Consider the following 20384-nt stretch of genomic DNA (forward strand, 5'->3'; position numbering starts at 1 on the left):
GGACTATGGCAGAGGAGCTGGGAGAGCCATCTGGACCGGCCTTACCTTCACAGCTGGCCTCAGCCTTAGACTTTTGACAGTTTCCCCCAGTGAGATCACATGTACAGTTACTGACACACGCTGACTGGTTTGAAAGAAGATGCTGGCCATGAAGCTTGTTGGACCACTGCAGGTGGGGCCCTGGGAGTTAATTCTCTTTTTATACATCCCATAATTATCTTGTGAATAGCATGATCCTACAGTACCATATTTTGGAAATGAAAGGCATTTGTCTGCTATGTTTAAACATTTAGCATAGACTACACTTTTGTCACCCCATTTGGGCCTGTCTTTATTTTTTAAAATCCTAGAAGCCTCGTCAAATGGAGGCGGTGCCCTCTCCTTCAGCCTTCTCGCCGCTCTTCCCCAAGGTCCCTCCTCACGGCACCATGACTCACGTCCAACCACTTCTTGCCGAATACCCTCAAGATGACAAAGGCTGTCACTTCCAACAGCGCCATCAACACCAGCTGCACCAGGTTGACCTTCCCCAGGACGGTGCCCACGGAGATCAGCACAGAGATGGCACTCACGGTGGCCAGCTGAATACTGGGGAGAGAGGGTGAGACAGGGATGATTAAGATGGAAGGATGCCTCCCATTTATTCATTCATTTATTTACTCATTCAACAAACACTTGTTGAGGGCCTATACTCTGCCTGGCACCGTTCAAGAAACTGGAGGCACAGTAGGAGAACAAGAAGACAAGATTTCTGCCCACGTGGGGATGGATGCTGCCCAGCCTGGGGTCTCCTGCGTCCGTTTCCCCCATAAGAGTGACATCTACCTTCTGAGAGAATGATCTGCACACACTCATCCATGCTGAGGATGCTCTGGGTTCTCACAGGAATGTCACGGTGAGTTACAGAGGCTGACTGTTTCCTCAGGGCCCCTTTCCTGCATCTGACAACTGTGATTCTGCCCACGACTTCTTCTCTTCTGCCGTCATCACTCACAGATGCTCGGTAGAGGGCGCTCTTGACCTGCCGGCCCGCCCGCCATTCAGTCACCCTCTACCCTCATCTCTCCTTCTCCGTGGTAGTGAAGAGACTGGGTTTGGAAGTAGGACAAGCCTGGCTTCCCGTCCCAGCTTTTCCACTTGAGCAGCTATTTAAGCTCACGGAGCCCGTTTCTCCATCTGTTAAATAAGATGATAATAATATTTATCTCATGACTGTGCTATCAGGGATGAGAAGGAATATTCTTGCATCTAGCACCATGAGTGGCACAAAAAACTAACTCAGGAGCAGAAGCCGGCGTTATTAGCACTGTTACTGATCCCTTCCTTCCCTTGACAAATGAGCAAGCTCATTGTGGGGATTCAGAAAGAGAAAGCAATTTTTTATTTCAAGGCACTTATGATTCAGCTGGAGGGGCAGGGCTGGCATCACAAGCCTGTTGATTAAGACCACCTGTGACTTCACACGTAGTGACATCACTCATATCATCAGGGTGGGCTTCCTGGGGGAGGTGGCACTGAGCAGGACAATTGGTTAAACCAACCAACCCTCCTCTGGGCACCTTGCTCTGAGACCCCCTCCTCCCTCTAGGAGTTGATGATGATCATCACCACCACCACCACCACTACAATAATAATAATAATAATTTATTGAGCATTATGTATAACAGGCTTGCAACTACATCACTTCATTTAAATTTTAATCTTCCAAGTAACCTTCTGTAAATGGTGCTTGGGTACCATTCGGTACCTCCATTTTACAGAAGAGGACCCTGAGACCAGTGGAGGTGACTCTTTTGGCAATGGCCACACAGCTAGTTAATGACAAACGAGAGGTTCAAACCCAGGTGGCCTGGATCCAAAGCCTGTGCTCTGAAGTCGGGACACAGCCTCCCCAGTGTTTGCTGCTGATGTAGTGTCCTGCTTAAGGCTCAAGGACTTCAGAGGGCAGGCCAGAGGAGGGCCCAGGGCCGGGGGCAGGAGTCTCACAGGGACCAGGAACTGTTTAGAATAAGGGGTCACTCAATGTCTCACTGCGGCTGGCCATGTTATGTCTTTTGCGTGAGTGCTCATTTAATTGGCAAAGGCCTAATTCAAGAGGATGTGAGCCAGTGGTGGGATTTCAGATCTCAGGGGCCAGTTGGGGCTGGGGAGGTGTTGAGACAGTGAAGTACAGTGGTTAGAAGTGCAGTCTCCATCCAGGCTGCCTAGGCTGGAATCCTGACTCAGCCACTTCCTGGCTGTGTGGCGTTGGGCAAATTACTTAACTACCCTGTGCCTCAGTGTCCTCATCCAGAAGGTGAAGGTAAGGTCTATGGAGCTGTTGTGAGGGCAAAGTCAGCTAATATATGTCAAGCCCAATAAGGCGGTTGGTTATTGCTGTGACAGGCCCTCCTAGACCTCTCCAAATACAGCATTAAAAATATCACAGGGGGCCAGCCCGGTGGCGCAAGCGGTTAAGTGCACGCACTCCGCTGCGGCAGCCCGGGGTTCGCCAGTTTGGATCCCGGGCGCGCACCGACGCACTGCTTGTCAAGCCATGCTGTGGCGGCCTCCCATATAAAGTGGAGGAAGATGGGCACGGATGTTAGCCCAGGGCCAGTCTCCCTCAGCAAAAAAAGAGGAGGATTGGCAGATGTTAGCACAGGGCTGATCTCCTCACAAAGAAAAAAAAAAAATCACACATTTTAGGGGTCCTTTTATTTTCATTTTTGTTCCAATAACCATTTACTAAGTCCTTGCTGTGGGAGGAAAACAAAGGCGGACAAAGCCGAACCGAATAATACAGGCCCCTGCCCTGAAGAAACTGGTCATCGGTGACTCAAGGCAGAACCAATTCAGTGCCAAGTCAGGCTGCACTGTGTGGGTGCGGCGGAGGGGGAGAGTGCCCTGTCTGGGAGGCGGCCTGGGCACCGCCCACAGCCCCGCCTGGGCAGGAAAGGTCAGGAAGGAGCCCATTGTTCAAATCTGTGAAGCCAATTCCAATGGCGGTCACAGCTGGGAGGGTCCAGGGGTCGGGTGGGGCAGGGGAGTTCACTCAGGCTGCAAATGGCCTCTTCTTGTTTTCCCGGATTGAGTCAAGAACAAACTGGTCCCTGTGGGCGGGCCGTCAGAAGAAGGGAGCAGCCAGAGATGCCTGGGGACTAACGTGCAGGAGGCTGAAGGCTTGTGTGACCTGAAGCCAAGGTCACGCCAGACCAGGACCACCGCTGTCAGAGTTTCCCCAGAGCGCCCTTTGTCACTTCCCAGATGGTTCCTGGTTATCGAATCCCCATGGGGATTAGCTCTAACGTGTTTCAAAAGAAAAAATGTGGGGCTGGCCTGGTTGCATAGTGGTTAAGTTCATGCTCGTTCTGCTTTGGTGGCCCAGGGTTCCTTGGTTCGGATCCTGGGCGGGGATCTACATACCGCTCATCAAGCCATGCTGAGGCAGTGTCCCACACAGAAGAACTAGAAGGATCTACAACTAGGATATACAACTATGTACCGGGGCTTTGGGGAGAAAAAGAAAAAATGTGGAGAGTTTTTTTTTAGGGCCGGTGGAGAGCCGGCTTGACGGTGTTTCATGTCATGACCAGTCTGGAGTGTACAGGAAGGGTAACAGATCGTCAAAACTGAAGCCATTTCCACCACTTAGCTGTGTGATCCTAGGCAAGTGTGTTATGCTCTTCGGGCGTCTATTTCCTTGCCTTTATACGTGGGACCCCTACCTGGGAGGGTTAAACAAATAATGTTTGTGAAGCACCCGGCACAGAGCCTGGCTCACGGACAGATGTTCAGTAGCAGCATCTGAGGTTTTGCAGGGTCTCAGGGGGGAGGGTGGAACGGCCTTGAGAGGTGACAGGGTCACCAAGATGCCTAAGATGGGATTTACCATCATCTGGGCAGGACATAGAGTTAGAGCTGGATAAAACCTAAAAACAATTTTTAAGGAAAAATTTTACCTAGTTTCTCCTATCGAGTGCTAATGCCTTTTTTTGGGGTGTGTACAGCTCAGTGGATTCAGATATATCTACCCTTGTGTAACCATCACCTGGGATAACATCGAGAACATTTACTGCACCCCATAAGGTTTTTTTGTGCCCCTTCCCAATCAATAACCACCGCCTTCCCCAGGTAACCATTATCCTGACTCCTAGCAACACTGGTTAATTATGCTAGTTCTTGGAATTTCTTATACATGTAGCTAAATAGATCAAAGTTAATTTAAAGAAACTAAAGGCATGGCTAGTTCTTGTCCACCAGCATTTGAGGACTGAGAGTACTTCTTTCTTTTCAAGAGCCTCACTCTCTGAGTGTGACATATCTATTTCTTTTTGTCTAATCCCTATTAACTTTTCCTCAAACCTATATTTACTGTGTAACTTTACAAAATCATAATCAATAATAAAGAAAGAAAGGACTCCAGGACGGCTGTAGATCTGGGCCCCTTGCGATGCCACAGAGTAGGGTTGTCAGATAAAATAGAGGATGCCTAGTTAAATTTGAATTTTACATAAACAATGAATAATTTGTTGGTATAAATAAGTCCTACCTATTGCATGGTATTGATGCTAGAAAAAGAAGGGGACACCCCAGCTCTTCTAGAACCCGTCTTCTAGGGCGCCAGGCCCTCAAGGACCCAAAAGCAATCCAGCGGCCATCCAGTTACCTGGATGGTTCGATGACTATTTCGTTCAAGGAGGCTGGGTTTAGGAAGCCGTCCACCAGGACAGCCCACTGTACCCCGAAGGCCAGCGTGAAGAGGTTGAAGGCCACACTGCTCCAGCCGTGTCTCCGCAAAGACGAGATGAGGAAGCCCAAGCCAAGGACCGCCATGACAGTAACATCCTGGAGGGCTGTTCAGGGAGGAGATGTTGAGAAGGAGGAAGAGAGGCAGACAAGGTGGAGGAGGTGTGACATTAGAGTTTTACAGAACGGCAGCTGGAAGGGACATTAAAGGCCATTTAAGGGCCGCCCCGTGGCTTAGCGGTTAAGTGCGCGCGCTCCGCTGCTGGCGGCCTGGGTTCGGATCCCGGGCGCGCACTGACGCACCACTTCTCCAGCCATGCTGAGGCCGCGTCCCACATGCAGCAACTAGAAGGATGTGCAGCTATGACATACAACTATCTACTGGGGCTTTAGGGGAAAAAAATAAATAAATAAAATCTTAAAAAAAAAAGGTCATTTAAGAGTGCTTGGTCAAGTTACTTCAGTTTTCTCATCTGAGTAATGAGGATAACAGATATGTACCACACAGGGTTGAGGTTGGATGTGCTAATCCTGGTTAAGCACGAAGGCAGGGCCTGGCCCATAGTGAGCACTCAGTAAATGTAGCAACTATTGTATTAAACATAATGATATGAACAAGCGTAGAGCCTCAGGACCAGTCCTTGGTATGTGGTTGATACTCAGTAAAGCTAATTACTGCTGCTCTTAAGGATCAGGTTCAACCTCCTGATCATGCACAAGACAAAATAAGGCCACAGGAGCCAGTGACTTGGCCCAGGTCACCCAGAAAAGAGGGGGCGGAAACAGGTCCAGAGTTTCTCTTGGCAAGAACCAAATTATCTTCGCAGAAAACAGCTCTCTCCCTTTGCCACCTGCCGAGAGGGACCTGGTGGGCCAGCAGAAAGCACTAGGGCCATCTGGGTGACGCTCACCTTTCCCAGCCTCAGACCCTATGCAGGATCTGCTGTGACACGGGAGCGTAAGAGACTTACCTAATGGTAGGGAGAGGTCCAGCAAAAGGCAAAGGGGGGACGCTTTGACCAGGTTTGAAAGATGGTTAGCAGCTTGGGCTCTGGAACTAGACAAGCCTGGGTTCAAATCAGGGCTCTGGCACTTTCCACCTATGTGGCTTCTAGGTATTTAATGTCTCTGAGCTTTAGTAACAGCCTACATTTGTTAAGCGTTAACTTTGTGCCAACACTGTTTTAATCACTGTACATAGACTGTCCTGTTTAGTCCCCACAACCACCCTTCGAGGTGGGTGCTGTTATCATCACCATTTTACAGATATGAAAACCAAGGCACGGAGGAGTTAGGGAACATCCCCTAGCTGGTAGAGCCGGGATTTAAACCTCGACTGTCTGCTCTGGAGCCTGTGCTTTTAATGACCACACTATCTGCCCTCTCAGTTTTCCCATCTGTTCAATGGGAAAAATAAGCATACCTCCTTCCTCAGGTTGCCAGGATCAAATGGTATAATGCGCACAATCGCTCAGAATAGTAAAGACTATTTTATCAATAAACATCAACTATTTTCACGTGTGTCTAGATGCCTGGCGAGAGATCTTGAAGAAATTTTTTCCCATGGATAATATCTCCAAGTTTGGGAGAATTTTACTTTTTTTTTTAATCATTTTCAGTGTTTAAATTTGCTACAACCAGCATGAGACAGTAAACAATTTTTTTAAAGGAAAAAAGCATGGGCTTCGAGTTCAGAAAGTTCTGTTTGATTCTAGCTCTGTCATTCCCTATTAGGTTAAACCATATTAAATTGCCAATATTTGATTTTTTTGACCAATAAAAATGGCCATTTATATGTTTTAACCACACAGCTGCATGGCCTTGTAGTCTGCTTACTTTCCTCATCAGCTACACAAGAGCAGTTATACCCTCCTCAGAGGCAGCTGGGGGATCTGAAGGAGCAACGTTTCGTTCAAGTGCATAGTGCCTGGCATGTGGAGGATGCTCAGTGAGTAGTGGTTCTTCACGTGCCCCCGCCCCCCAACCTCATCACCATCACAGCAGTAAGAACTCACCTGGTCTCCACTGGTCTCCAGCCCTGGCTCTGATAACAGTGAGGAGGCTCTCATTTCCAGAACTCTCCGAAGTCTCAGAAAGCCCTTTCAAGTTACATTTAAATTCATTTTCATCGAAAAATACGCACGCCTAGGGTCTTGCATACAGGGCTCGGATGGGTGTTGATGTTTCAGATCAACCTGACAAAACTGGGATGTAGGAGACCCCCGAGGACCTCCCATGGGATCTGGGGTCTTGAGGAGTGGGTGAGAAGTGGGCAGTCGGGAAGATTCAACTTCTTGTAACTTCTCCTCTGACACGGAGGAGGGGGAGGTGCAGGCAATGCCTCAGTCTCCTGCTTGCGTCCTCTTAGGAATGGGGGCATATTTTGTATAGGGGGTTCCTCTTGGGATTGCTCAGATTTCTTTAGGAGCCAAGCAGGAAACTATGTGTATGAAGGCTGCAATGCATTTTGGGGAGTGATGAGGCCTCTGGCCAATTGAGACTGCACACTCCACTTCAAATATTCAAATTCAGTCTTTTATTAAACACTGCTGTTAAAAAAAAAAAAAACCCACCTCTGCCATTTTGCAGCAACGTTATATGCATAGGGACTTTTTGAAGATTCCACGAGTAGGGAGACCCTTCCATTTTCCTCCCATTTTATAGAAGGGGACCAGAGAGAGCCTGTGACTTCCTCAAGGCCACACAGCATGCCAGCAGCAGAGCCAAGCTCTGAACTCCTGGTACGGTGCCCTTCTACCAGCCTAAGCTGCCTCTTGCTCTCATTTGCTCTCATCTCAGTAAGGGACCTTAGGCAAGTCCCTTGCCCTCTTTAGGCCTCAGTTTCCCTATCTGTAACACATGGGAGTTGGACTTGATACTCTCTAAGGACCTCACTGCTCTGGCATATTCCAAGGAGGAGATCAGTGAGTGGGGAGAGGAGGGTCACCAGGATTAGGGCACAGGTGGGGCCCTAAAGATTACAAAATCAGAGGATCTTGGGTGGGGAGCTTTGTCAGGCACAGCTGCTGTCCCAGCTGCCAGGTATAGGGGCTCAGGGCCTTCTTCCCCAAGGCCTCACACGGTCCCTGAGGGAGGAGTTGGGCTTCAGCCAGCGGGATGAACTTAGAGTTGCAGTTTCTGGGAGCTGTTGACAGAGCTCAATCACCCCAAACTGATCAGTAACAACATTTGATCTCAGGCCCCTCTTCTCTCACCCCTGCATTCTCCCACTTTCTCTCCCAGGCTCCCAGGGCTCTGGGCCCACACTCGCTCCTCCCCGTCTCACTATCTGGACCCCCACTTCAGGGCTGGGTCCCAGCTTGGGGCATTCCCACTGGTGTCAGCCTCCACCTCTCAGAGCCTGCGCTGCACCCACCTCAGCTTCTGGTCTGATAAGCGAATGGACTCTAATGTGTTCAGGGGTGATAAGGAGTGGATGTGCTACTGGGGCCCCAATGACTGGGCCCCAGAAGAGAACTTCACCGTCTAAGGCAGGCCTTCAGGAGAAGTTTACGAAAGCCCCAGGACTTGGAGAAAGAAAGTCTAACCTGGGAGTCCAGCAGTGGGAGATGGGGCAATAATTACCCTTATTGTAGCAGCTGGCACACATACAGTGCCCTCCACACACCAGGCACGGTTCTAGGTGCCTTACAGCCTAAACCTACAACAACCTCATGCAGTAGGTACTATTCATTATCCCCATTTTACAAATGAGGAAAGGGAGGCACAGAGAGGTGCTATAACTAGCCTAGGTCACACAGCTAGCAAATAGTGGTGGGAGATCTGAATCCTGACCAACTGGCTTTAACCACTATGCCATCCTGCCTCTCCTTACAGCATAGACAGTATAAAGGTGAAGAGTGTGGGCCTCTGAGTCAGGGAGTCAGGGTTCAGAGCCTGGCTCTACCTGTGTGTCCCAGCTTCCTAACCTGTAAAATGGGTATGAAACAACGACACCTGCTCAGAGGATTGCTGAGCACAGTGAGTGCTGTGAGTAGTAAGCTCAATGGCTCATGCAGATCACTGAGCACTGGGTGCACAGTAAGTGTCAGGAACTGTACTCCCATGCCTGCCATTTATTAGCTGTGCGACTTTGGGCAGGACTGTTCCCCCCTTCCTCCAGCCTAGCTCCGATTCTAGCTCTGTGTCCCCACCCACCATTACCCCTCCCTCTGGCCTGCAGACACTTCGGCACCAACAGCTCTGAAGCCAGTCCCAGCTTTTGTCCCCCAGGCTCTGGGCTTGATCTCCACACCATGCTCCCCACTGCTGACTGGGAAGACCTCTGTAGCCCCAGGCTGGGACCATCCATGGAGCCCCATGCTGCCTTCCCCTCCCCACAGCTTCTAGTCCCACCCCACACTCACCCCCGCAGCAGCCTGGGAAGAGAAAAAGAATTTTCCCAATCAAAGGGGCAGCCAAGGCTAAGATGGAAGGTACCGGGATTTGCAGGTATTTACATGTCACTGGCAAAGCCCCTCTTGTGTTTTAGTAGCTCTCCTCCCTGTTTCTAAAGAGTATGGAGGGAACTGGATGGTAGCCACAGTGTGGGAGCAGGATGGTCCCCCAATGTGGCAGCCCTAGAGTAGGCTCTGTGAGATAGATTGTTACAGGAATGGCCCCAGATGGATCATCCCTTCCAGTAGAGACACCTCCCACTTGGGGTGGTCCTTGTGATCTGGTTGGCCAATGGGACATTAGTAAACACGATAGAAGCAGAGGCTTGAAAAGCACCTGTGCAGTGGGGTTTGCCCTCTCTTACTGCAGTAACTCTTCTGCCGCCATGGGAAGAAGTCTGGGCTAGTCTGCTGGAGCCACATGGGCTAGCTGCCAGTCAGCACCGACTGCCAAACACGCGAATGAGGCCATCTGTGGCCATCCTGTCCCAGTCAAACCTCCAGGCTGGAAATGCATGACCCTAGGTGACCCTAGGTGAAACCAACAGAAGAACCACAGCTCTGAGCCCAGCCCAAATTGCTGAGCCACAGAATCATGATCATGAGCAAATTAAATGGTTGTGATTTTAATCCACTAAGTTTGGGGGTGGTTTGTTATGCAGCAATAGATAACCGATACGCTCTGCTTCCCCTGAGCATCTCGCAGGCACCTCAACCCCAAGCCCAAAATGAACACATCGTTGTTCATTTACCCCGCAATCTGCGCCTCTCATCTCAGGAACTGGTGCCTCCATCTGCCAAATCACACTTCTGAAGCCGTCTTTCACGCTTCCTTCATTTTCACCAAGGACAGCTGATGTTATCTCCTTACATCTCTTGAATCTGACTCTTTGCTTCCCCTCCACTGTCCCTGCTCTTCCAGCCTCATCACAGGTCATCCAGACCAGTGGTTAACAGAGTAGGGAAGACACCCTCGGAAGATGCTCCAGACAATCCATAGGGGCTGCTGGAAGAAGATATTAGCCCTCCTGGTTCTATACATTTTTACAAAAAGTAAGAAATTTAACTTTATTAATAATAAAAGCTAATACTTTTTCTCAGCGTTTATATGTATTAATTCTTTCAATCCTTTAACAACTTAATGAAATAAGTACTATCATCATGTGGCAGAGGTTAAAACAGAGGCAGAGAGAGGTTGAGTCATTTGCCCAAGGTCTCACAGCTAAGAAGAGGCAGAGGCAAGATTTGAATCAGTCTCACTCCAGTAGTTCTCAAACTTTCGTGTGCGTTAGAGTCACTAGAGGGCTTAGTAAAACACAAATTGCTGGGCCCCACTCCTAGAGTTTCTGATCAGTAGGTATGGATGAGAGCCCAAGAATCTGCATTTCTAACAAGCTCCCAGGAGATGCTGAGGTGGCTGGTCTGGGGACCACACTTTGAGAACCACCGATCTAGGCTATTCTACTCTAAGGGCACTTGGTGAAGTTTGCAACTCTGCAAGTCCTTAATATTCAGATTAACACAGGAGCCTCCTCTCACTTGCTCAGGATGTCAGTTTAGAGTCTCTTAGCTTTGGGAGGTGTTCTGAGGGAATATCGGGCCACTGGGATATCACCACCCCCTGGTGACCTGTGTTTCTCTGTATTCATCATGTTGCAACTAATGGCAAGGTTTTATTTTTTGTTTGTTTTTTTTTTAATTTAACTCTTTATTATGGAAAATTTTAAGCACACACAAAAACAGAGAAAGCAGCATGGTGATTCTCACGCACCCATTCCCAGCTTTGATGATTGGTCATGGGACCAATCTTTTTTTTTATCCTTCTTCCACTTGTTTTGTTTTTTTTTCCGGCACGAAGCAGACCTCAGACATCATTCCATTTCAATATGCTTCTCTAACAAATAAGGCCTTTCAAAAAACCCACTATGCTATTATCACACCTAATGAAACTAACAATAATTCTTATATATCATATAATAGTCACACTATATTCAGATTTCCCAATTGTCTCAAAAATGTCTTTTTTAGAATTGGCCAGTTCAAATAACTTATTGTAGTTTACATGGACTGGATTAGATTAAGTGGATCGACAGATTAAGTTACCTAGGTTTAACTCAACTAACCTTCACAAAATGGACCAATGGCTTAACTAACTCCTGCCAAAAACACAGATTGGAGGAAAAACAGTAATGGAGCCAAGCATACCAAACACAGGGCAGAGTGATACTTCTCCTTGTGCAAACTTGTTGTCAGTCACATTCAAAATTAAAAAAAAAAAAAAGTCAGTCTAATCAGATCTGACAAGAAGTCAACCAAGATAATTTGAAATTATCCAGAAGACTCCGAGGAATGGATTTATATCCATTATCATTAACGGTAACGATGGACCTTGCCTTGAGACTGACTGATACCATTATGATCAGAAATTTGAAAATATTATATATTTCATTTTGATCTCCTTTGAATTTTCTAATTTGCGTGGTTATGTATTATAATGTACAAAATATATGAATGCAGCAGTGCTTGAGTATCACATATAAATGTGGTGCATGCTTGAAAAATGATGTGCACAATCAGAAAAGTTTGAAGCCCCCTGGTCCATAGTACAGTGCAGCCTCCACACCGGTCTCCTGCTTCAAGTCATGCCCCTTCCTCCATCCCTTACACCAGCCCTGGAATGGCTTTTTCCATAATCAAAACCCAAACTTGTCAGACTCCTGCTTCCTATTAGGTCAGCAGAATGAAGGTCAAACTTACTCAACCCATTGGGTCCACCATACCCTGCTTCCCTCTTTACGCTCCAACTACACTGCAATGTTAGACCGTGGCCTGATCCACTCCAATAAGTGCACACACAATGGCTCCTGCTGTGCTCTCCACCCTCTATTTTCACATGGTTAACTCCTACTGAGCCTCCAAAACCTGGCTGGGCAGTCACCTTCCTCCAGAAGCCTTCCCGGACATTACTGTCTCCCCCAGGTTGTGGGTTGTGGGCCCTCCTCTGTGCTTCTGTATGAAGTGAGTAACTGAGGACACTCGATGTTAGCAGCACAGCATGGGGTGAAGAACGCAGACCCTGGATCCAATCTACAGAGTTGGAATACTGGCTCCTACATCTGCTGGTTATGACCAGTGACTCAACCTCACTGTAAAATGGAGCTGTGAAGCACAATGGTTAAGCGCACAGAAACTAAAATCAGGCTGCCTAAATTTAAATCTGCTGTGTTATTGCTAGCTGCGTGACCTTGAGCAAATTACTCAACGTCCATGTGCCTAGTTTCCTGATATGAAACACGGAGATCATAATAGTATCAATCTCATGGGATCATTGAGAGAGTCCAGTGTAAAGCGTTTAGAATAGTGCCTGGTACATAGTAAGTGCCAGTAAACATCAGCTCTAATTAGCATGTGTCTGGATCCCACACTGGATGTAATACAGAGTCGAAAGAATGAGTGAATGAATGAATGAATGCATTGAATTACATTGTATTCGATTTAAGAGAATTAAAGTCAATTGAAATGAATTAAAATTGTGCCCAGGCCTTTTTCTGTCCAGCTCTGAAGGCCCCTTTCTGGGCTGGCCCATTCAGTGGTGTAGGGCTTCCCTCCCTAAGTTATCTCATTGTCCTTCTTCCCATGGCTGAGGGCCCACCAATGCCTTCTCTTTGCTTCCAGTTAACTAGTTAGTTAGCATCACTTAGGAACAAGCAAGCACTCAACTAGCCTCAACCTTCAGCTTTGTCTCAGGGACGTTGCTCAAGAGCCCCGTCCATTATCATGAACAACATATCAGCCCACTAAGATGCTTGAAAACTCATCTCAATTTAAAAGAAAAGCAAAAGCCACACCACTGTGGGCATCTGTCATGTTTATAGTTGTTCTCATCACAGTCTGTGAATATTTTTAGCTGCATATAAAATAACAAGCATCCTCCACTCCCTTTCAGCCATACCTTATGGCTCTGGATTTGCAGACAGAACGCAGACTTCCCAGCCCCTAAGTGAGAAGAAGAAGGCTGGGGGCAGGGGAGAGGCAAGACTAAAGCTTCCAAAAGGAGGGTGGTACAGAAATGAGCAAGAGAGTCCACAAAAAGGTAACAAAACCCCCAAACCCAACAAGAATGTGAAATTTCTTGCTGCTATGCAGAGAGAAGTGGGGGGAGGGGGAAGCAGAGAAAGCAGAGAATTATGAAGACCATTCGGCAAAGTGAATTCTGGGAACACAGAAAAGGAGGCCTCTCACTCCGCCCTAACAAATCAAGGAAAGCTTCATGGAAGAGGTGACGCCTGTGCTGCTCCTAAAGGAGAGCCTACATTGTTGGCTGGGTCTTTGCACAACCTCTAGAAGAAGATGAGAGAAGTCTCTTCCTTTTGGAAGACTTTTTGGAAAGGAATATCGAGGCCCCTGGAGGACCACAGAACTCCTCTGCCCCTGCCCCTGCTATTTGCCTCTGTGACTACCTCCCCTCTGGACACTCACCTCGATAGTTCCCCAGGAGCTTCCTCTGATCCTTTGAGGACATGTCATAGGAGGTGTAAAAGAAGAAGAGGAGAATGAAAATCACCTCCAGTATTACGATCAACAGGGGCAGGCAGCACCGCACAGAGCGCGGGTACTTAGAGTCCATCCTGCGCTCGTCTCAGGGCAGGGGTTCCGCCAGCACAAGGCTTCACCCCTCTGTCCCAACACCCATGCAAGGGAGTGACAGAGGAGACAGCCGCCAAAGGCCTTATCTCAGGCTGCAAGGCTGGCTCTGCTGGCCTGTCTATGGAGTTAACACGAGCAGAGGGAGTATGACAGGGAGGGAGAGGAAATGCATTTACTCCAACATTAACTCTTTCATTCAATCATTCATTTATTTATTTATTCAACACATAGTTGCTGCATTCCCATCATCAGGCAGGCACTGTGCTCAATTTAAAAGAAGGCATTCATTCACTTGGCACCCAAACATAAGAATCCTCCTTCACTCATTACTTCAGTTTACCCTCATCATATCCTTGCAAGAAAGGCAGAGAATGAATCAACGCTCTTATTTTAAAAATGGGGAAACTGAGGCTCAGAGAGGGCACCCAGTGAACTCTTAATAAGGATGTATTGAAGGAGAATAAAAGAATGAATGAAAGCAAAGAACAATACTAAGCCCTAGGAAGGATACAGACAGGACCCGGGGAGAACTAACTCCTCAGAGTTACACAGTTGACATTATTTATATTTGAATCTGTAATTAAATCCACTTGTTCCTAAACCTTTTAAGGGTAGGTGGGGGAGAGAAAGGAGAGTTGGGTCCAGCTCTAGTAACAACCTGGGGGAATTCCTGATCCCGCTCTAGGCTGAAGTTGCCCCCACCTCTGGTTACCTCACAGAGCAGCCCAGGGCTCTCCTGGGGCACGGGCACTGCAGTGCATTTGAGGAAAGCCACCAGCCTTGGCAACCCCATCCCACGGCGGTGGACAGTCCCTTGGAATGGGATTTAAGGGACCTTGGAGCCAGTTCTGACCCTGCAGCTAATTTCTCCTATAGCCTATGTCGCAGAAAGGAGGGATGGAGGGAGGCAGGAAGGAAGGAACAGAAGTTTTCTTACCATCTATCCACTGCCCCAGCCACTGGCCACTGAGTATAGACTGAATTTGTGTGTCCCTAGAGAATAAAACTGGGCTAGGAGTTGCAGGGAGGCAGATTTTGGCCCAATGTGAGTGAAGACTTTATTGACCATTATGGCTGCCCAATGAAATAGGCTGCTCATGAGGTAGTGAGCACCCTGTCACTAGAAGAATGCAAGCAGAAGCTGATGGCTACTTGTCAGAGATGTCTTGGAAGTGATTCATATGCAGATCGCAGGAGATTTTAATCACCTGGTAGAATCTTGTCATTTTGTTTTTGGATGAAGAAACTAAGACCTGAAGGTCATATCCAAGGTCATATAGCCAGTTGGCATCAGTCACTTCTTGCCCAGCACAGCTTTATTTACAGAAGGAAAAATTTGAGAATAACCTAGATATCCAGTAGGGGAGGATTGGTTAAGTAAACTACAGGACACACAACTTGCCACCAATATGATGCTTCTGAACATATGTGGGAAAATTCCAGAGGAAAATGCTTTTAAGGTTTATCAAAATTGGCACAGAGGATATACTATTTGGCAAAAAAGCAAGTTACAGAACAGTGTGTATAGTATGTTCCCACTTTTATAAAATAATAACAAGATGTTAATGCAAGCATAGAAAAAAAAATTGGGTACAAACCACTAACACTGGTCACTATTGCTTTAGATGTTTTCCAAAGCTCTCATATGCTAAGCACTTACCATTGCTAGGCACTGTTCTAGGCACTTTACATGTATGAACTCAGTGACCCTGTGAAGTGGGTACTATTAGCCTTATATTACAAACGAGGAATCTGAGGCACAGAGAGGTTAAGTTATTTGCCCAAGGTTACAGAGCTAGTAAGTAGAAAAGCTGGGATTTACACCCAGGCAGTCTGACTTCACACCTGGGTGTTTGACCACTTAATTCTAGCCCAGATAACTTCTAAGTCTTCTTCCAATTCTAAAAGTCTAGGGACGTAGGATTCTAAGCCCTCTGCTACCTCAATAGTAAATAAGGGAGAAGGTGCCTTGACCCCTAGAGGTCAGAGATCAGAGGTCTCTATTCCCCTCTTGGTCACCCCTGGTTCTAGATTCAACAATCTCTGGCCTTTTTCTGGAAGCCAGCACTTCCTATAAACTGGCTTTCCTTAAGGAGGGACTCTCCTATGTGGGGGATAAATGAATGTGACCCCTGCTGGCCTGGGACCAGTACCAGCAGCTTGTAAACCAGGCAGCCAGACCCACCTGCCCAGGGGCATCAGACGTCAGCCAGATGACACTAAAGATTTGCAGTCACAGCCAGTCCCCGTGCCTGCAGCCCCCCGGAAAAGAGAGGGTCCAGCTGGGGCAGGAGGAGCGAGAGAGAAGGGAACGGAGAAGGGCAGTCTACTGTGGCTTGTCCTTGGGCTCTTGGCAAGGAGGCCATTCCCATCATTCCACTCTAGCTAATCACCAGATTAACAACCCCAACCATCAACAGCCGCTTATAGGCACCAGAGCACGTGCCTATAGCGTCAAGGCTTGATCTCGCTTAGCTTGTGCCTTGAGCTAAATAGCTCCATTTTACAGATGAGAAAACCGAGGCTCAGAGAAAACAAAGTCACACAATTGTTATGGTGGAGCAATTTATGTCTTGATCCTGCCCCAATGAGGGAATAACTGCTTGTTGAGGAGGCCTAGCTCCTCACTGAACAGAGAGGCTCTCTTTAATAAAGGGAGGTTCCCCTTGCTGTTGGCCTCCCCCAACAGATTTGTCAAAAGAGGAGTTTTCTCTCTTGCCTTCTGACTCTTGCAAAAAGCCTCTGTTTTGACTACAATGCCAGATATTCTGTCTCCAAATCTTCAAGGCAGGTCACCTGGTACAAAAAAGCACAGGGGATCTAGGGCAGAGGTGTCATAAAACAAATATCGTTAAATGTTAATTGTTGAATCTAGGTGGGAGGTGAATGGCTTTTCACTGTACAATTCTTTCAACTTTTTTTTGTATGTTTGAAATTTTTCATGATAAAACGTTGCGAAAAAAAGCACTCCGGGCACCTGCTGCTCCCTCTGCCTAAAACACTGCCCCCACCAGACCCCCGCATGCTCTCACCCTCACCCACTCAGACCCAAGCAACATGAGAAAAGGCACTTTTGACTGTATCCTCAGCACCTGGCACTCGGTGCATAGTACACGCTCAATACATTATTTTGAACAAATAACAGCTGCCATTTCTGGAACGCCAAGCACTGGACCAACCATTCTGCATACATTATTTCATTTAATCTTCCCCATAAGCCTGCAAGTATAGGCATTATCACCCCATTTTACAGATGAGGAAACTGCTGCTCAGAGAGGTGATGTGAGTACCCAAAGACACACAGCTAATAAATGGCAGAGCTGGGACCCAACCCAGATCCATCTGATGCCCCAGCTTGTGCTGCTAACTACTTTGAGATTCTGCCTTCCATTTACCAAACCAGCCACAGTCTCAGCTTCCTGACGAGTCAAATAAGATGAGCTGCTCTGCTTTCCCCACAGGGTTAGTACAAATGCGAAAATACGCAAGTATGCCTGCAACCTGTGTTGTAGAAATGAAGGTGGGCAAGTGGTGCATGACTGCGGCCTCCTGGTCTGAGCGGCCAGGCTTCCTCCGGGAGTGATGAATTAAGTCCGAGAGACTGCAGCTTCCACACGTAATCATGTGTTTTCTGCAGAAACAGGACTTGATGAGAGCACTCACCATGCTGCGCCCTCCTCAGCCAAGTCAAGCGTTGTAAAGCTCAGTCTGCGCACTGACCAAGGAGGTGGGTAGGTCCTCCATTCCCTCTCTGGAAGTTTGTCCACACCAAGGGTGTGATCCTGCTCTGGGCATGCCTGGCTAAACAGTGGCTAACTCAATCATTCATTCAATCAACAAACATGAGCTTTGGAATCAGGCAACCTGGGTTCAAACCCTGGCTCTGCAAATTATTAGCTGTGCGACCTTGGGTAAGACAGTCATTCTCTCTGAGTCTGTTTTTTCGTCTCTACAGTGGAGAAAATCAGTGTCAATCTCACAAGGTGGTTGTGAAGATTAAATGAGGTAGTAACATCAAGTGTTAGATGTACAGAAAACACTCCATAAATGTTAGCAATTCTTACTACTGCACAAGCTTGGCACGTTTACCACAGAAAACTTTGAAATGCAGAGATGCATAAAGTTTACATAAAGCGCCCATGATCTCAACATCTCCAAAACCCAGCTCCATTTTTTTTATGCATGTATCTTTTCAGACTTTTTTCTATTCATGTGAATTTATGCCTTGGTTTTTTTTCCCTATAAAAACAGGATTATACAGCACATAGTGTTTGGTAACTTGCCTGTTCATGAACAGTATATCATAAGCAGTTTCCAAGCCAGGAGAATCTTTCCACAACACTATAGCATGGTGGCTAAGACCCCAGGCTCTGACACCACACTACCTGGGTTAGAATCCTAGCTCTCTCACTTACTGTGTAACCTTAGGCAAATGACTTAACTGCTCTGTGCCATAGTTTTCTCATCTGTAATATGGTGCCAGTAATAATCTCGACCGCACAGGGTTGTTGTAAGGATTAGATCAAAATGCATATGGTACTTAGAGCGGTGACTGCATATAGTAAGTGCTATGCATAATCATTCTCCATGCTCCACTGACTTCCATGCATCATTTGTTTGACCAACCCCCCCCTCTGTGGGCTATCTGGGTTATTTCCAAACTGTTTCTGTTCTAAACACTACAATGAACATCCTCCATTAACAGGGTTCTCTGGGGGATACAGATTCATGTACAAGAGGTGGCCATCCCAAGGTCTGGACTTTTCTGTGACTCCTGTGGGACAGGAAGAAAGCTCCAGGCAGTTGGGACAGCCCTGTCTGGTGGGCTTGAGGGGACTGAAGCTGCTCAAACAGGTGGGAATGCAATTTCCTTATTTGTGAAACAGGGTATGAGAGACTAGCCTTTCTCCAGGGCTATTCTGACCTCAGCTGAAGTTCAAGTGCAAATCCCAACCCCTTGCCCATCAGAAAGCCCCAGGAGAAGAGGAAGGACAGCCCTGAATTCCTGTCTGGGCCCTTGGGCTTTTGAATGAAAGCAAATGATTTTCCTTCCCTGTCTGACTCATCTGTAAAACGGCCACTGCTGATCTCCCCTGTTCCTGAGTCGTGGTAGAGGTGTGGGAGCCAGGGGCCTCCATGGCAGGCAGGAGGCCTGCCTCATCTCAGCCCAGTTCTGCGCCCTTGGGATCCCAAAGGGCCATTTCAGGGCTCAGATGGGAAAGGCTGGCACTTAGCTACAGCCAAAGGGGCTTGGCCTAGGGTAGACCAGGAAAAGAGAGGGTCCAGCTGGGGCAGGAGGAGCGAGAGAGAAGGGAACGGAGAAGGGCAGTCTACTGTGGCTTGTCCTTGGGCTCTTGGCAAGGAGGCCATTCCCATCATTCCACTCTAGCTAATCACCAGATTAACAACCCCAACCATCAACAGCCGCTTATAGGCACCAGAGCACGTGCCTATAGCGTCAAGGCTTGATCTCGCTTAGCTTGTGCCTTGAGCTAAATTGCTCCACCATAACAATTGTGTGACTTTGTTTTCTCTGAGCCTCGGTTTTCTCATCTGTAAAATGGAGCTAACATGAGCTGCCTTTAAACATAGGGCTTAAAGTGTCTCCAGAGGCCATGCTGGCACTGGGTGGGCAGGTGACTCAGCTAAGGACACCAGTGAGCTGGCCTCTGAATTGGGACTGGAACCCAGACCTCCACGTTGCTTCTTCTCGGGCCATCACCCTGAGATTATCTCCGCCCTTTCTCTGCTCCCATGTAGCCCTATACCCAGCAGAAACTCTCAGCCACACGCTCCAATAGCTCCCAGGCACTCCACACTTCTGCCACAGCCTGGAATGCCCTTGTCAGGAAAAGATTTGACGGCAGGCTAGACAGTGAGCTCCAGAAAGCCAGCACATGTCCCATCTTTCCTCTGGGTTACTCACCTGTCCATTCCACAGTGTGCCATGGCACTGTCCTAGACAACAGAAACATAGTGGGGAGTGGAAAAGATCCCAGATATGGCCCCTAACCTCACGGAGTTGACTGTCTTAGTCCTGGGTGATCTGGAACCTTGCACTCATGGAGACGAGGGCTATTCAGGTTTGGGGTTCCCATGGAGTCTGGAGCCAGGACCACACCATGAACCTATACCTTCAAGCCTCCAGCCATATTGATTTAGGTCCTGCCTATATCCTCCTCCATGGACCAATCTTCTGTGGCAGCTGAAGTCTTTCTGCTGCTCCAAGCAGAGCATTCATTCAGTTCCTTTCACGATGATGGGCAGCCTTGGTGAAAGTGAGCTCACAGTGTTTGTTACCCTTGGTCACCCAGTGCCACTGCATCAACATTCTGGAGTAGAGGTGAGGGATGAAAAACAAGTATACTGTTAACAGTAATTGCTTGCTGTTACCTACCGCATGCCTGGTTCTAGAGGTTCATTATCCTGCAAACCTTAAAACAAACCTGAGTGGAAACAGAGGCTCTGAGAGATTCAGTAACTTGCGCAAGCCAGTAAGTGGCCAAGCTGGAATTTCAATCCTGGTCTGAAAATCAGGTACTGTGGCCATTTTTCTAAACTGCATCTCTACAAGGTATGGATCCAATCCCCAAGAAGCTTTTTGTCTAAAAG

The 20384-nt window shown here is 47.7% G+C and overlaps 1 protein-coding gene across 1 annotated transcript in view; it reads right to left on the bottom strand.

Annotated features, from left to right (window-relative positions):
• Positions 1–13752, bottom strand: part of RHCE (Rh blood group CcEe antigens) — a 39580-nt gene extending 25828 nt beyond the window's left edge. The window contains exons 1-3 of the mRNA XM_058552054.1: positions 13605–13752; positions 4649–4835; positions 438–588 (exon numbers count right to left, since the gene is read on the bottom strand). Coding sequence (XP_058408037.1) covers positions 438–588; positions 4649–4835; positions 13605–13752 — 486 coding nt within the window. The remainder of the gene's footprint in view (positions 1–437; positions 589–4648; positions 4836–13604) is intronic.
• Positions 13753–20384: the final 6632 nt, after the last annotated feature.

This window comes from Diceros bicornis, chromosome 13 (genome assembly GCF_020826845.1).
Source record: "Diceros bicornis minor isolate mBicDic1 chromosome 13, mDicBic1.mat.cur, whole genome shotgun sequence".
Classification (NCBI taxonomy): domain Eukaryota; kingdom Metazoa; phylum Chordata; class Mammalia; order Perissodactyla; family Rhinocerotidae; genus Diceros; species Diceros bicornis.